This window comes from Gallus gallus, chromosome 12 (genome assembly GCF_016699485.2).
Source record: "Gallus gallus isolate bGalGal1 chromosome 12, bGalGal1.mat.broiler.GRCg7b, whole genome shotgun sequence".
Taxonomy (NCBI): domain Eukaryota; kingdom Metazoa; phylum Chordata; class Aves; order Galliformes; family Phasianidae; genus Gallus; species Gallus gallus.
This window is the reverse complement of record NC_052543.1, coordinates 16667637-16683707: the sequence shown is the minus strand read 5'-3', so window position 1 is coordinate 16683707 and position 16071 is coordinate 16667637. Positions and strand designations below refer to the sequence as shown.

Below are 16071 nucleotides of genomic sequence, written 5' to 3'. Positions count from 1 at the left end.
TGTGGCACTGAGAGGCAGCGTCGTTAGGTTCTCCTCACCGAGCTGTAGGCGTTACCACGGCTGGAAGAGCTCACACTCAGGCACGGTAGCCATGGCACACACTGGCATGCAGGGGGAGAGCAGTCCCTGCTCAGGCACCACGCTGCGGCTGAGGGGTGCAGTCAGTGGGCACGGTGGGGGTGTGTTAGGGCTGCACTCGATGAGTTTTTTCCAACCTTAATGATTCCACACATCACTTACTTCTGTGTGACTCGGGACTGGTCCCTGTATGGCTGATGGATTCACCTCGCTAATGAGACGTCTCTCACACCAGGCCGCCGCTTGTTTAATAAAGTCTATACCCGGAGCTCCTCAAGGCCACGCGCGGTGAGGCCATCCCCCCTCCACGGAGCGTGAGGGACGGCCGCGCCCCCGCGCTGCTCCCGCCGTTCTCTGCGGGCGGGCGGACCCCGGGGCGGAGCCCTTCCCGCGCATGCGCGCCGCCTGCCCCGGCTCCACATAGGCGAGGTGAGCGCGGGCGGACGTTGCGCGCGTGTGTGAGTGCTGCGCGGCTGGCGGAGCTGCAGGCGGACACTCGGAGTTCCCGGCAGAGCCCGGTTTGTCCCTGCGGTGCGGCCTCCGCGTTTTTCCGGCGGGACGTGGTGTGTCGGTTAGCGGGTCCTTTTCGCGTGCCCCGGATCTGCGGCCCCGAGATCGGCCGCGGGTGCAGCCCTCGTGGAGCGGGCCGGCGTGCCGTAGGAGGTACAGCAGTGCTCGGTGTGTGGGTCTGTGCCGCTGGTTTTCAGTGTGTTGGTTTATGGTCAGCTCACTGTGAGGTTTGAAACAGGGTTTACAGAAGTTGACAAATTCTAGGACTGGAACGAGTATAACTAGTCCGCTGGGCTCCACGTGTTTCTGTTTATCTACATAAAATTGTTTTCTAGCGGTGCAGCACGGCGGTACCTTCAGGTCATCAATAGGAATGCATTTTTTTTCTTGCTGTTGTCATAAGTGTTTTCTTCTTGATGTGTGAGGATCATAAATGGCCTTAGGGAGTCCTCAGGACGTGCTTCCCGCTGCCATGAAGCGGCAGCTGCAGTAATCTGTTCCTGTTCCCTTTCTTACAGGGCTCTACCTCTGGTGGTGGCTTCTTCTGTGCTGGGTTCGTCATGATAACTCCGGATTTTGAGCTGAGCCAGGATCCAGACTTTCTTACAGTAATCATCAGAGTGCCTTATGTGAGAGTGTCAGAGCTTGACTTGTTTTTTGAAGGGGAAGACTTCAAGTTTTATGCGAAGCCTTACTTTCTCAGGTGAGTAGTGAAAGCATTTAAATGTTGGACTTCATAAAATAAATATCAGTGGAAAATGAACTTCCTTTTGGATCCTTCTGAGTGTTCCTTGTCTATAGCTCTCACACCATAGGCTGCACACAGCTCATTTTCTGCATGAAGTTATTTTTATGGGTCTGGTTTATTTGTTTCCAATGTTAAGTCACCTTAAAAAGAGCTTAAGTAACTAAGTTTCTACTTCTACACAAGCATTGATTTTTAATAGTAAACTGACAGCTGATTTCTTTGAGTGCACTTAAGTCTTATAGGGTGTGTCTTTTCCCCACTGCGAGTCAGGTATGATATATTTTATGAGGAAAGAATTTTGATGCTCTCCTGGTAAATAAATCCATGTGGTGTAGGTGCCAGGGAGTGCTGTTCTTTTACTAAGTTCCTTGATGTGCTATAGGAAAGGACCAATCAGCAATCTCAGTATGGAAATGTTGAGAGAACCTTTGACATGTAAGGGCTGGTGAGCCATTAACCCTTCTTCTCTATTTCCTGTTTTGTTGGATGTACTTCTCCTGTATATGTATTAGTAGACCACAAAGGGTTTCATTAGATTGGTGGGAAGCTCTGAGTTGGCGCTCTCATGTCCTGTCATGTGGATTAGCTTGGAGTTTTTAAATTACAGAATCTTCCGAATGCTGAAGATAGTACCAAGGATGTTGTGTCTGTGCTAGCTGTGACTTTGTCATTGACTTAGAGCCACAGAGAGATTTTACTTCATGACTTCCGTTAATACCAACAGGAATCATGTAGCTGTTTGTACTGCCTTTGGAATGTGCCTTACATTTTTATGTGCTGAGATGTGAAGTTGCAGAATTAGTCAGGCATTCAATGAGACATCTCATTTTTTTTTCCATCTAGACTGACACTTCCTGGAAGAGTTGTGGAAGATGGCAGAGAAAAAGCATCTTATGATACAGACAAAGGTATCACTTAATATTTTCAGTGTAGTTGTCATGAAGAATACTGACTCTTCACTAATTTGTTTTCTTGCAGTGGAAATGCATAGAACTTTAGCAAAGTGTATGATCCTGTAAATAAATGTAATTTCTCCTGTGTCATGTGGTATTAAAGAAACCAAACTTGCTGAGGATCTGTTGTGTGTAGGCTATCATGAAGTTTAAATGATATCTGCAACTGTCCTAAAAATGAAAAAAATGTAAAAGTCCTCTTCAAGCCCTGTTGGAGGCAGATGTGCCACTGTTCACGTATATAAGTTGTTCAAAGTCTTGCAAATCTGGAAAGAAGAGTAGTACTAAGCAGAAATGAGATAATCCTGAGACATTCTCTTCTCTATCTTGAGAGAACACTTCCGCCACACAAAGTGGAAGGTGTTTCTGGAATACAGTACCTTTTGAAATAAGCGTATTCATGAACAAAAAAAGCTTACAAAGCCTTTGTTTCATACTTGAAACAATAATCAGAAGGTTGAATAGCTTCCTATAGTCATCTGTTGATGGCAATTCATTGAAGTTTTTATCTGTTGGTGTGTAGGTGACCACAGTTTAAGTGCACTTTCATGCTTTAACATCTGTGATTTTTGTAAAATTTATGCAAGTTTGAAAACATGCACAGAGATAGGGAGCATTTCGTTATGCACCAGCATGTATCTCAATTTCTGTGAGCCTTTTCAATAGAGGGGAAAATGAGCATTTTTGTTTGTCTTGATTACATTAATGTAATAACTATATTCTGCCTTTACTGTAAGGGGTTTTTACGATTCAGTTACCTAAGGAGAGTCCTGGGCAGTATTTTGAAGGACTGGACATGCTGACATCTCTTTTAGCACCGAAGAAATCAAGGACAGCAAAACCTTTAGTGGAGGAGATAGGTATGACAAAAACTTATTTATGTTATCAATATAGGTACAAAATGAAATAGTTATGGAAACCTGCATAGTAATATATATAATAAGTGTATTTCTGATATTGTCTAGTCCAAGGTACAAGCAGATTTTGAATGAATCTGGAATTATTATGAATTATTGAAAGGAATGTTTTGTGAGAGTTAATACACGTTCTATCTATAGGCTTAGTTATGATGTTTTTTTCAAAATCTATTTAATATATGCTAATCCTCTGCAGATCTTTGTACCCCTCTAGTGGCTGTACAATAAACACACATGTGAGTCTTCTGCAAGATAGCATGACTGGTCTATTGGCTCGAAGGGCAGAAGCTAATTAAAACCACACATTGTAGTGGATGACTTGCTTAACAGAAGTATTTTACAGAAAATGTGACTATGTTTAATTTTGTGGGTAGCTGTCTTAAATTACGGTTAACTTCATTATGTTCCTCTTGTGGTTCTCTTAGAATAAAATCTGGATCTTGTTGAAATCAGCGGAACGATTGTTTTAGACTTTGAGCATGTATACTCAGAGCTTTTCCTGGTCTCTATTCTTGAAAAACTTTTGAATCTCGAGCAGGACCTGTGGCTCACTGATGTATGCATCTGCTCTCTGAAACACTTGAACCAGTGATTTTTTTCTTTCTATAGTTCACTAAACTCTTTTGTGGTAGAGGCAGCGTAGTCCAATGTGGACATGCAGGCCTGTGCCAGCCTTCAGGGTTAGGATGGAATTGAAAAATGGGGCTTGTGTGTTGAAGCAATTGGTCTTTTACATGTTACAGGTGATAAGAGTTAAATTTTTGATAAGGCTGCCCTTTGTAGACGGAGGCAGCAAAGGTCTGACAATTCTGAATGTCTATAGTTAGAAATTCATGTGTTGCACCAACAGGAAACATTTAGCTTCCTGCCTTCTTACCTTTGAATCAAGTCTGTTAAGGCTGATTTGCTTTTAGACTACCTGGTTTACTGCACAGGGAAATTCTCAGGGTATTCTCAGTCAACTAGATAAGATAAAGTGGGATTTGAAGTTGTGTAGTTCATGTGTTTACCTCTTTTCCCCTTCTGTTTTCTTTAAATTATGGTTAGCCCAGTGTTGCAAAAGTTTTCTTAAAAGATGAAATAAAAAATGCTTATTTTATTATCAGTGTCTGCCTTTCTTTAAATCATATGTATTCCCTGTGTAAGTTTTCTTTCTCTGATCATGCATATACCCAGGTGTCCCTGCTGAGGAGGAGGAGGAGGAAGAGGAAGAATTTGACTGGGAAATAGAGCAGACCCTTTATAAAGAAGCTGCAGAAGGCCCTGTACCACTTCAGTGCTACTATGGATTTGGGAATTTGCGGTCAGGGGTATTCCAGCGGCTGCAGGTAGATGCATTCTTTTTTTTCCTGTCATAAAAAGCTCCATGTACATTTCTCGTCGGGTGGGCTTCCTAGTTCATTCTGTAGCCAGGAGGAGATTGTTAGGTAACAATTCTTCTCCATTGCCCAATTCTTAGTATATTTCTTTTGTAGATTAGTAGGTAGAACAGAAGCTTTAAAAAGTCTTTACTTTGCTCCTGTATGTTTAGCTGTTCATTTTACTTTTAAACAGTCTAATCTACAACCGGTAACATGTTAGGTAGAATAATTGCAACTCCTTGAAGTACTGATGTTTTAGTTGTACAACAGAGCCTCAAATTTGAAAGATTTGAAAGGAAAATCGGGTGACATCCTTCCTAAACTTTTACTAAAGAAATCTTGCACATTTTGTCTGTGGCTTTATCACCTCCCTTTTGTTGCACTTTCAGGATGAACTTAGTGATGTTATAGATGTTAAAGATCCAGACCAAACTCCAACAGATGAACGTAAGATGAAGCGCCTTGAAGCTGAAGCTGCCAAGTTTGATCCTGATCATTACCTGTGAGTACTGATTGATTTCATCTGGTAAAGTACTTCAGTTGAAATGTATTTGCTTTCTGTATGGATGCTTGGGTTTAAAATCACTTTTGGAAAGAGCTTCACTTTTCATCTGCCTTTGTCTCCTCAGACTGGGCTGTGGGGGACAGTCACAAGTGTGACAGACACAAAGCATTCTTATTTGATTTGAGGTTGCTCTGCTTCTTAATTAAGCTTGGAAGTCAGTTGGTCCTCAACCACATGAGGTCTGCTGTAGACTGTTGACTTCAAGGAGAATCTACACAAGCTAATATATATAAATGACAGCTAAGGGAAAGCATAAAAATACCAGTGAGAATAAAGCCAACTGCAGTCTGTGTTCAGTAGTTAGGGCAACTTTTTTATGATTGAGAAAGTATGAAGGAATGTACTGTATTTTTTTTCTCTATTCTCAGTATTTATACTATTGTTTGACCTGAAGAGAAAGCAAGAATGGTAAGAGGAGGCTTAGGTCTTAAATCCTTTAATATAAATCCTTGCAGACTTAATATATTGAGATTTTAGTACTATTGCTTTGTGCTGGGATGTGCCTCTTCCATAATTCACGTACAACACCTCCTTTTCCACCTTGTAAAGGCATGCATTTTTTTTATTTAAAAGTCAGTCTTTGCTCTTTAGCCACACACCATTTCTCTCCAAAGTATACTTGCTTGGAAAGTGAGCGAACTTACCATTAAAGTCAAGTTTGCTGCTGGTGTTGCACTCTATGAGAAGTCTTCTCTTTGGAGTGTTTTCCTTCAGATATATCCAAAACAAATGAGGTTTGTTTGCTTTCGTGTCATACTGCAAGTACATTAATTTTCTAGGTTTCTTGCTAGCCTTGGAAAGGTAGAGAAGTTTAAAAAAAAAAAAACTATTTTGTAATATCTCTTAAAGAACAGATAATGATCAGGTTTGTTGTTTTTTAGAGTTATATTTCTAAGTTTTGGAAAATGCCCTGGAGCAAAGTTAGGTATATACTGTGTGCACTGATATATATATATATATAGAGAGAGAGAGAGAGATAGAGATATATATATACATATATACACACCCACATAGAATATGAACTGAAATAAATAGCATATTACTTTTTTTTCCCAGAGCTGACTTTTTTGAAGATGAAGCTATTCAGCACATTTTGAAGTACAAACCGTGGTGGGTTGATGCTCATAAAAAAATGATGGCCTTGCAGGGAGAAAGTCAGAACCATGGCAGTCATACACTTGGTGAGAACACTATAGATCTTTACTGAATGATAATTGCTGTCTAGCCTTGTTATGTTCTAGGTTATTCTTCAAGAAAAAAGTATGATTTTACTCTACAGTCTTCAGTCTAGAAGAAAAGTATCCTGTTAATATCTTTAAGCTTTTTGAGGGATGTTTATATACTGAAGTATTTAGTTTGTGGTATAGTGTGATCTTTTTGGTGTCCATAATACATTTTGGAGTGAACTGTTGTTAAAGGCATTTTAGAGTTTCATATATCTATGGAAGAAGATGCCTTCTTAAGAGTATGCTGTGAGCCTCAAGATTTCAGAGAAGCTGCCAGGGTCAGCAAGTCCTGGCATCTGAACACAAATCAGATCTGTCTCTTTGTTCACAGCTGAGGTGTTAGTTAGATGTTAGCTCATCCCACTTCCCTCCCCCACTTCTTTAAATCTAGACTTTGAGTGGTTGTTCCTTTCCTAGTTGTATTTTCAAAAGGAAAGTAGTTTGAACTGTTATTTGTGCCTACTTAGAAATATGGTATAGATGCTTCCCAGTGAGTTTGCTGAGAATCAGCTGTGGATGATTGAACTGTTATCAGCCTTTATCTCTATTTGATCTTCTGGAGAATGCTTTGTTTCATTTATACAGTATCACAGATGTTCATGGTACTTATATTGTACTGCTATTTTTATGGTTCCTAGAGTTTTTTCAAGGGAAAATGGGTTGGTTTCAGGCTTAGTAGATGACCTTGTAACAGTACTGTCAAGAGATCACAGATTACCTTTCTGAACACAATGATTGCTGAGGGTATTCTAAGTTGTTGTGTGTTTTGTTCTCCTTTGCTCATTTCCTATACAGTATAAAAGCACTGTTTCTGAAGTTGATAATGATAATCTCTTTAGCAGAAGTGCTGTAACAAATATTATATTAGTCCTCTAATAATACCTGCACTTTCACATTTTCTCCAGGAGTATAACAATGGAATTTAGGTAAATTCTGTGTTTTACTGAGAATGTGGTCTGATCTTCATTTCTGATCTCTCTTCAGATCTTGAAGCCAGAAATTAATTATACCCATCGTAAGCATTTGGTTTAGAAGACATTGAACAAAAGTACTAGAGGCTTGAAAACAGAATAGTGAGGAGTTCTTTTGTTTTTATCCATTCACTCCTTTAGTAAATGAAATATTCATTTGCCTGTGTCAAGGAATAGAAGAAAAATGAAGAGCTGCTGGATGATTTTATTGATAAAGACTATTATTCCAAATTAAAGTTGTGAAATAAAGCACATGCATAGATTTGGGACTTCCGGGGCAGCAGTAATAGGAAGTGCACAAAAACCTGGCAAGCCTACCAATAAAAGTTAGACAGGAACTGGGACTATGTGGAAGGTCACTTTCTCTAAATGATTGGTTAAAACCAGCTTTTTTTTCCGGTGAAGTTGACCAAAAAGCTTAGTGTGACCTTCACATGGCTGGGTGTGCAGAGGCCAATGTGGTTTTGGAGATCTTGAGTAAATTTAACAGAAGTGGCCATGTTTGGATTGCATAATGACAGTAACCCCCATATGCCTTTCCATGCCCCCTGGCTTAGACCTCAGTTTTGATAACACTGTTTGAATGGTAGCAGCAGATAGTGATGGCAAGCAGCTAAATAAGGATCTGAAACTTTTGGAGTTTCTTAAACCCGATGAGTTGTGGTGAGAGAAATCACCATGAGAGGGAGTACAGGTTCCACTTGAAGTGCCTTTATGTGGAAATAAAGGCAAGAGGGGGCCCAGCCTGCTGGATCTGGAATCTGAAGAAGAACGGGATGGGTTCCAGGTGTTCTTGTACTGCTTTTATGCTTTATCCAGTCAAAGGGGTTGGATAATCTGCCTTACATGTGTGGATAATATGAGTTATGGATTCAGGAATTCTTTCAAACTAGGTACAATTTGATTATGTACTTGCATTAATATGTATTCTAGTATGCATGCTTAGGAAGTGGGAATGACTGAAAGAGGGCACATAAAGGACTGTGCTAAGTGAATGGCCTTCGTAACTGCTGGAGCAATCTTGCATTATTTCCCTTAGAACTGGGGAGATATCTGAGTGCATTAAGCCAAGGTTTGTTACATGCCTACAAGGGTAAGGAGGCTGTTGCTGGTGGTAGTGTGTGCTTGTAGTAAGAAGCCTTTGAGCACTTGAGCTCAGCTATAAAGTGCAAAACAGTACTAGAAACTGCGTACTGCAGTGTGTAAAATGTGTTATTGAAGTGGTGTAGTGATTCTTTGAGCCTGTTTAATTATTCACCTACTAAGTGTCAGGTCAAACTTATTTTATAACAATCAGATACAACAGTCCTCTGTTTATATGTCGTAAGGATATGAAGGAGGAAAAAATGAAGCCTTCATGCAGTAAGGAGTACCTAGGTTTAGTCTTTGTGAGTTACAAACTCACGTCTGATCTGACTTCCATCATCTATGTTGATGAGGTGAGGTACTTCCAAACATTTGGCTTGTAGACAGACTGCAGATTTTGTGGAGGTTAAAGCTGTTTACAACTCATGATTGGTGTAGTACCACAGACAGCTTGCAGAAGCATTGCTCTCTTCTGTGGGAGGAAAGATTATGTTCTTGACTAAATATACTGTCCAAAGCCTTTGCACAGGAACATGGGAACTGAGAGGTATGTTAGCAGTTAGGCTATCAGAAGTGAAGCATCTTGTACTGGAGAAGTCTGCTGTTCTCAGATGTAAAACAGTGTGTTGTTTTTTAGGGAGCTGTTTATTGGAGACTGTCTGATAGAAAGGACAAGTAGGAATTGCAGTGTTAAGATTGACAGGAGCTTATAGTGCAGGCTGTTGGGGTAGTAGGGTACCGGCTGTAGAACTTGATGCTTGGTGGTTCTCTGGTCATCCTCTACTTCTTGTTCCCTAGATGTGTTAGCTGCCAGGCTGCTGTGGTGCTGCCTTCCCAGTATCTCCGCAGCAGAGCTTTAGAGATCTCAAGTATCTGCCTCCTACAAGTTCTGAAAATGGCTCCACGTACAACAAGTACCTTTGTTTAATCTTCCCTACTGTCTTTTAGATATTGCAGAATTCGTACAGAAAAGATGTTATCAATGTGTCAGCACTGCAGGAAGTTTGTGACCTTTCATATGTAATCAGAAAGCAAACCTCTGGTGCACGAGAGAGAAATAAATAGAAAATCTGCTTCCTTAGTTCTGTTACTCACAGGTTTAAGTTGACAATACTATTTTTTTTTTTAAGGCAGTGCCCAACACTGGGGGAAATGCTGGACCTAAGCAAAGCCCCTTGGCATCTTTCTAGTTGGAGTAGTGATACCTGTTCTCTTTTCGTATCTTGGTAAGAGCTTGAAGTAGAAACATGTTTGCTACAGATTAAAAATCAAAACATAACTTGTTTCCTGATTTATCTGCCTTCTACTGGCTAATCTTCCCCTATATCTAGTGCTGCCAGTTTCTAACTGGCAGAAAAGTACTTGGATAAAATCTTAGTGCTGTGGCATAGCATTTTAGTTAACATTTAGAGCTCAGCAATTCTTTTTAGTTTCTTTTGAGCTAGTTATGGAATTCAAAGCTTGGCTTGACAGGACCTGTGAGCGAAGGCTGTGCTTCTGCTGGAAGGCTGGACAAGCTGATTTTTCAGGAGTCCCTTCTGACCTAGAGTTTCTGTGGTTCTAGGAGGCTGACCACTGAGTTGGCTCCCTCTAGGGAGCATGTTTCATCTGAGTACCCCTAATATTTAGAGCGGTGTGTTTCACAGCAGTCTTGAGATATGTGTATTACATTGGAATGATTGCTGAATACCCTGAACCTTATCTAGAATTTAAGTGATGTGATCTGCTATATAAAATTTCACCCCACTGTAACAAAACACCCTGTAACTGTGAGACCTCCTCCCCCTGTCTAGAGATTAGATTGTACTTCACTGACAGTTGGGTTCTGTCAGTGAGGAATGGCTTGTACAAAATAAGAAAATGAGGCACATAGTAAGTAAGGGTGATCTTGGTAATATTGTCTAATGATAAGTTTATGAGAGATTAATTTGTATGATTCCTTTATACATTCATGTATGAATGTACAATTATGCTGTTGCAGAAAAGTATGGTTTAGGCACTGACAAATTTACAAATTATTTTAAAATCAAACTTGTGAAATCTTAAATTTGCAGATTTTCTTAAGTAGCAGCAGATGCTGCTTCTCAGATTATTGCTTTAATTGTTGTGGAGGTGTTGTTAGATAAAGCATTGGTAATGCCAGTGTACAGAATACAGGCTTAATGTAACAGCGTAGTAATTATGATTTGACTTGTTCTGATAATCTTCTGCTATACACTTTTATTTTTGAGATAAGAAAACAAAGTAGGTGATGATTTTGACATGTTAATAATTAGTTCCAGGCCTGGATAATTCATTCCTCAAAATCTTTAAGGAATGGATAGATCTTTGTTTGTAAACTTATTTTCTCCAGAGATTTATTTTATTAAGAACACCTGGTGCTTTGCAGTAAGTTAACGAACATCTTGTCATGTTTACCTTTGGGAGTTGTCTGATTTTACATCTTTGCTCTTGTCTAGTAGACTTGTTTTCAGTTGTTATGGTCCAGTTGTATATGTTACAATGCTTCGGAGTTTGTGTTCAAAGGAGAGAGAACTTTCATGAGAGATTTTATGAAATTCACTAAACTGAGTTTCTATGTTTTCTACTTAAGTGTGGTTTACATGTATGTATACCTCTGGAATATAGATTTTAGGAAATATAGCATTCCACTACAAAATCTTAAGTCATGGCTTGAACCAGTGATGGAGCACCTGATGGGAAGGCAGGGCCAACCCAGTGGAGCTCAGGTGTATGCAATGTGCCTGAGTGACTGGAAGGAGTGAAGCCAGGATCCACCCCTTCCCAGACCTCATTTAAGGGTTGGCAGTGGAGGCAAGGGGATCTTGCTAGAGGCCCTTGCATACCTCGGGCCTTCTGAAGGTAAGCAGATGCTTCCCTTTATTTCTGTGGCCATGGCTGTTGCATGTGAACAAATCCTCACTTACTGCAGCCTTGGACCTTGCTGCTCTGCTGTTGTTGCTGTGCTTTCCATTGTGTTATAGATTTGGTAGTGAAACTTTTAAACATATCTTTGCTCTCAACATTGGGTTGTTTCTTAACCGATGATTGGTATCACATGGGTTGATTTTGATAATATCTGTGAGACAAACTTCCAGTTGAAAGCCACTGTTTAAGAGCAGTGCTATGTGGGTTCTCAGTAGCTTATCCAGTTCAGAACATAACCGCATGAGATATGGAGAAGAGCAGTAGCTGTGTTCCTGGTATGTGTACATCTTGACTGTTAACTGTGGTGGGCAGGTTGAGTTGAACCTAGAGCCATGAGAGTCCTGGATAACTGCTCTGCATTGATCAGAAATCCTGTTGTCTGTGATAGATGCTTATGCTAAGAAATAAACTGGTTTCTTTGTAGAAACTGCTCTACTCTTGTAGTCATTGGAAGTGATCTTAAAAGCTGATTAAAAGTGACTGTGATCTGGGGTAGCAGCCTTTGCTTACAGACTTCTGCCTGTTTTTTATTTAGGATTTCTTTTTCTTCATTAGCTATTGCTTTCACCTCATTTTGTGCTTCCATTCAGGGTGAAAGCACCACTTGCATGTGTTTTAATAATAAACAGTGTGTTTACCCAAGAAGGGGTTTTCTGTGGAAAGCTTACTGAGATTGAAAATACCTTTTTTTTCTTCCCAGTTGCACCTTTTTCTACCTGTCAAGCTCCTGATGTGATACCTTCTTACACCCCTCTCTGCAGCCCTCTTAGAAAGTTGGCTTATGCACATAAGCATATTGCTATGAAATGAAGTTTTTTCAGGTATGCTACAACATTGCACATATAGTTGTATGGATAACTTTAATACTGATGCCAGTTGACCTACTGAACAATCAGCATATTTGAAGAACTTACCAAGAAATTCTCTGGTGGAATATGGATTTATCCTCTGTATGGGTGATTTAGGGGATAATACTGAACTGCGTTGCGTTAATGGAAAAACACAGTAGAATTACCATAGTTTTGCTAAATAGCTATTTTGTATTTGATTGTAGCAAATGGAAGAGATCAGCTTTTGGAAGATGACATAAAAGTGGGGAGCTTTTTTGTGGGAGCCTGTAAATAAATGGAGGCTGGCTCGACTCCAGAGAAATGTTCAGCTCATAAAGAAGTTTCCGCAGGAATTTAAATCAAGTGTTTCATGGTTATGAAGCTGATAGAAGCAATAAGAAAGTTCATAAAGGAGAAACGCTCGAAACTGTTTTTCTTAATTTGTAGTTTGATGCCTTGAGATGAGGTGTGCACATATGTATGTGCCTTCGGCATCACAAGGATTTGTTTCAAGACAGTCATAAAATGAGGAGCCTCATAGACAGCTCCTGGGATAAAGGTGTGTGTGTTAGAGGGCTTGTATCCTTGAGAGCATGGGTTGTGTGCAGTCGTTTGAGGACAAATTTGTATTTGTACATTTGTATTTGTCATCCTTAGGATTGGGAGATAAGCAAGGGATGGAAGCAGCAGCTTGATTGACTGGTTTAACTAGCTAGGTATGGCTGGGGTGGGTTCTGATGCTGCTGGTGCTTGCTCATATAAGGGAGTGGGACTTTGCAGTGCAACAGAGTATCTGCTGTCATACTGTAGCATAGCTCTTTGTCACTTTGTGGCTGACCAAAATGTGCCTGCTCCCTCTCTGAGGTTCAGGAAATCAGAGCTTACTGCCTGTAATGCCTGTGCTCCATGCTGTCGTGGATGGAGATCTCATAGCTCAGGCTTCTGGCTGCTTTAATTTTCTGAATGACTTCTTGATTTACTTTGAGTTTGTATGAAGATGGCTTTTAGTCAGTTATCTACTTAATCTCTGCTGTTATTTTAAGGTAATTCTGTCATCCTCTCTGAAGTGCCTGGAGTACTCTTCAGAAGCTTTACTATTCAGTATTCTCTCTCAGCTCTTCATGCCCATACTGCAGCTCCCTAGAGAACTGCTGTGATGCATTATTGCTGTGTGACAGCTGTGGCAGTGGTGGTGTTTCTCTCCTTTTGAATCACAGAAGGTACTGGGTGAGATGGTTCATTGGTTTGGCTCTGTGTAGCTGTTTTTAACTGAAAGGGATATGCTGAACATAAACCAAATATCATGGTCGCTGACACTGTAAACCACAGCTCTTTGGAAGGAGCTGCTGCTTGTACTGACATCAGTAGGCATAGGATTTTGATCTTTCTTTGCTCTCCTTTAGATGTCAGAAGGATTTAAGCAAGCAGTGTAAATGAAGCTCCTAAATCATGCCTAAGTCTCAAGGCAAAATTAATGAGGTGTAGGAATGCAAAGAATTATCTTTCCTTTTCATCCTTCTGTTTCTTTAGTTCTTACTCTTCTAAAATAAAAAATGGCATTTGTTTTTGTTCTCTTGTCTTTCTATCTCATACACTGTGGACTTAAGGAACTAGTTTACTGGGGTCTCAGTTGTGTATTTGTCTCTGCAAGTCACCTGTGCACCCACGTAAATACTTGATGCTTTCAGAGCACCAGCATGGTTTCTGGTGTGTACACAGTACTTGGCAGGGTGGAACTTCACTTTGAAAAGACTATATAATAATTTAATAAATAATGAAAGTAAGAATGATTTAGGCTTTTTCTTGAGTGATAAATGACTTGTGATTAGTAATGCTGCTGCTTAAAGAGACTATCAAAGTAGTATGATCACCTTTTAAAATGGAAGTGTCAGCTTTAAATTCATAATCAATTATCCTTTTACTTTTTGTAGTGATCTTCTCTGATGAAGAGAGAGAACAGCTGAGGAAGTTCACAAATAAGTCCTATCTCTTGGATAAAACAAGTCGTCATCTTGTGTATCTTGGTTTAATTGATATCCTTCTGGCATATTGCTATGAAATCCGTGTCAATGAAGGAGACAAAAATGTAAGTAATAAAAAGTAAAAAGAGGAAATGTATGTTTTTCTGACCTACTGCTGGACCCTGTGCTGTTGTTTAGGAAACTTACCTTTTGAAGTGAACTTGTAACCACTGAAAATATGTAATTAAGTTAAAATGTAAAACATTATCTCTAGATTGTGATGCATTTAGGGGTTGTTATAACTCTGAAATACTACTTCTGGAACAGCATTTTAGTTTTGGGAGAGGAGTAGAGGGAGATGGAGTTTACCAACAGTTCTGTTTCTCCCTAATTTGTAGGGTCTTGATTCAAGTAAATACAGATTTCATGAGATTTTTATATTGTTTTTTTGAATCATTTCATAACAAATGTTTGTGCTGATTTGGATTATGGAAAAGCATAAGAAACCATTGAGTCTGTAGGATTGAGACTGGGATGTAGTGTTTTACATAGGCAAACGTTACATGTTTTTAACAGAATAGGGTTTTTTTAGACTATTTATTGTTGGCTTTAAGCTTGCGCATTGAGTACAGAAAATGTTTTTCTAATTCTGGAAAATACAGCGAGCAACTTAAGATCATGAAAGCTATGCACTCAAAATATATCAGTTTTCTTTTTGCTGGTACTCAAAAGGTTGGATGGAAGTAGAAAGGCAGATGTGAGTTTTCAGTCTTCTGGTGTTTGCCTGCCTGTTGCACAGAACAGCGACCTGCTTTATTTTGTGGTGTTTCCTAGGCTTTTTACAGGATATAAGAATGAGGAAAAATAGCAGAAGTATGGGTCTTGTGCAGTTCTTTGCAGACTTGTCTTTTTAAAGTGGGTTTGTTTCTCAGTTGTAGTGTTGTTCCTAACATCTTTGCTGCTGATATTAACCAAGGAGTTGTTTTTTCTACACTTCTTCTAATTGGAATTTTGGAACACATAATCAAAATGATTTGATCCTAATCAGTCTTAACTATGGATTTTAGAATTGCAGGCAGGGGTGTACAGACCTGCCTGCTAACAGAAGAGTCATAGGGCTCTGCATTGCCTGTTACTGTTGCAGGATACTGCAAATGCATGAGGAATGCGTACCAACCTTGATAATTCTTGCAGTAGCTGTGTATGGTATATGTGGAAAACACAATGTCTTTCTTTGGCTTTTGTTTAACAGGAGAACTGAGACATTCAGGCCACGCAAACCTTTACTAGAGCCAGGATTATAGATCAAGGCTTCCTGGCTCTTAGCTGTAATCATCCCACTAGACCACACTACCACAGAAATATTATGAATCTGTCACCCTTGACGAATAATGACACTTCATGTACTGCTGGCTTTAGGATCCTCTCTGAAAGCCAGAAGTCTTGAGCTGTTTTCACAAAGCAAGACATTTTAACTTGAGCTGTTTTGATATGTTGGGCAGATTTAAGTTTCTGTGCTTGCTAAAAAGAGACAGAATTCCACTAAAATACTACACCACTCAGAATAGTTGTATTTTAAAGACTTTGTGCTTGAGCTAGATATTCCCAATATAGAAACCTTTTCACTTAACATCTGTGTTGCAATGTAATTTTAATACTGTCCTGCAACCATTTCAATACACATAATATAATTACTCCTTTATATTCACAAAGTTTCTTAAATTGCTGCCAGAACTTTACCTTAAATAGTTTGCCAGTAGTCTTGAATAGAGAATTAAATAATACTTGTTTCATGCTCTCCACTTAAATCAGGTTGAATCATCTTGGAATGTTAGGAAACTGAGTGCAACATTGTGCTGGCTGGAGGTAAGTTTAAAAAATACATTTTGTGCTTCATATTTGGTGTGTTATTTTTGGCCATGTGTGCATCTCTCTAC

At 39.7% G+C, this 16071-nt stretch overlaps 1 protein-coding gene across 5 annotated transcripts in view; it reads left to right on the top strand.

Moving 5' to 3' along the window:
• Nucleotides 1–16071, top strand: part of SHQ1 (SHQ1, H/ACA ribonucleoprotein assembly factor) — a 39860-nt gene that overhangs the window by 725 nt on the left and 23064 nt on the right. Inside the window, exons 1-9 of one of the 5 annotated variants that reach the window (XM_004944693.5) lie at nucleotides 482–507; nucleotides 1107–1291; nucleotides 2180–2244; nucleotides 3027–3149; nucleotides 4383–4534; nucleotides 4957–5069; nucleotides 6189–6313; nucleotides 14105–14259; nucleotides 15947–16000. In XM_004944693.5, coding sequence (XP_004944750.2) covers nucleotides 1149–1291; nucleotides 2180–2244; nucleotides 3027–3149; nucleotides 4383–4534; nucleotides 4957–5069; nucleotides 6189–6313; nucleotides 14105–14259; nucleotides 15947–16000 — 930 coding nt within the window. In that variant the 5' untranslated portion in view covers nucleotides 482–507; nucleotides 1107–1148. Of the gene's footprint in view, nucleotides 1–481; nucleotides 757–1106; nucleotides 1292–2179; nucleotides 2245–3026; nucleotides 3150–4382; nucleotides 4535–4956; nucleotides 5070–6188; nucleotides 6314–14104; nucleotides 14260–15946; nucleotides 16001–16071 lie in introns of those variants that run through there. The other 4 variants (XM_414429.8, XM_004944692.4, XM_015293230.3 and 1 more) reach the window with 4 other exon arrangements.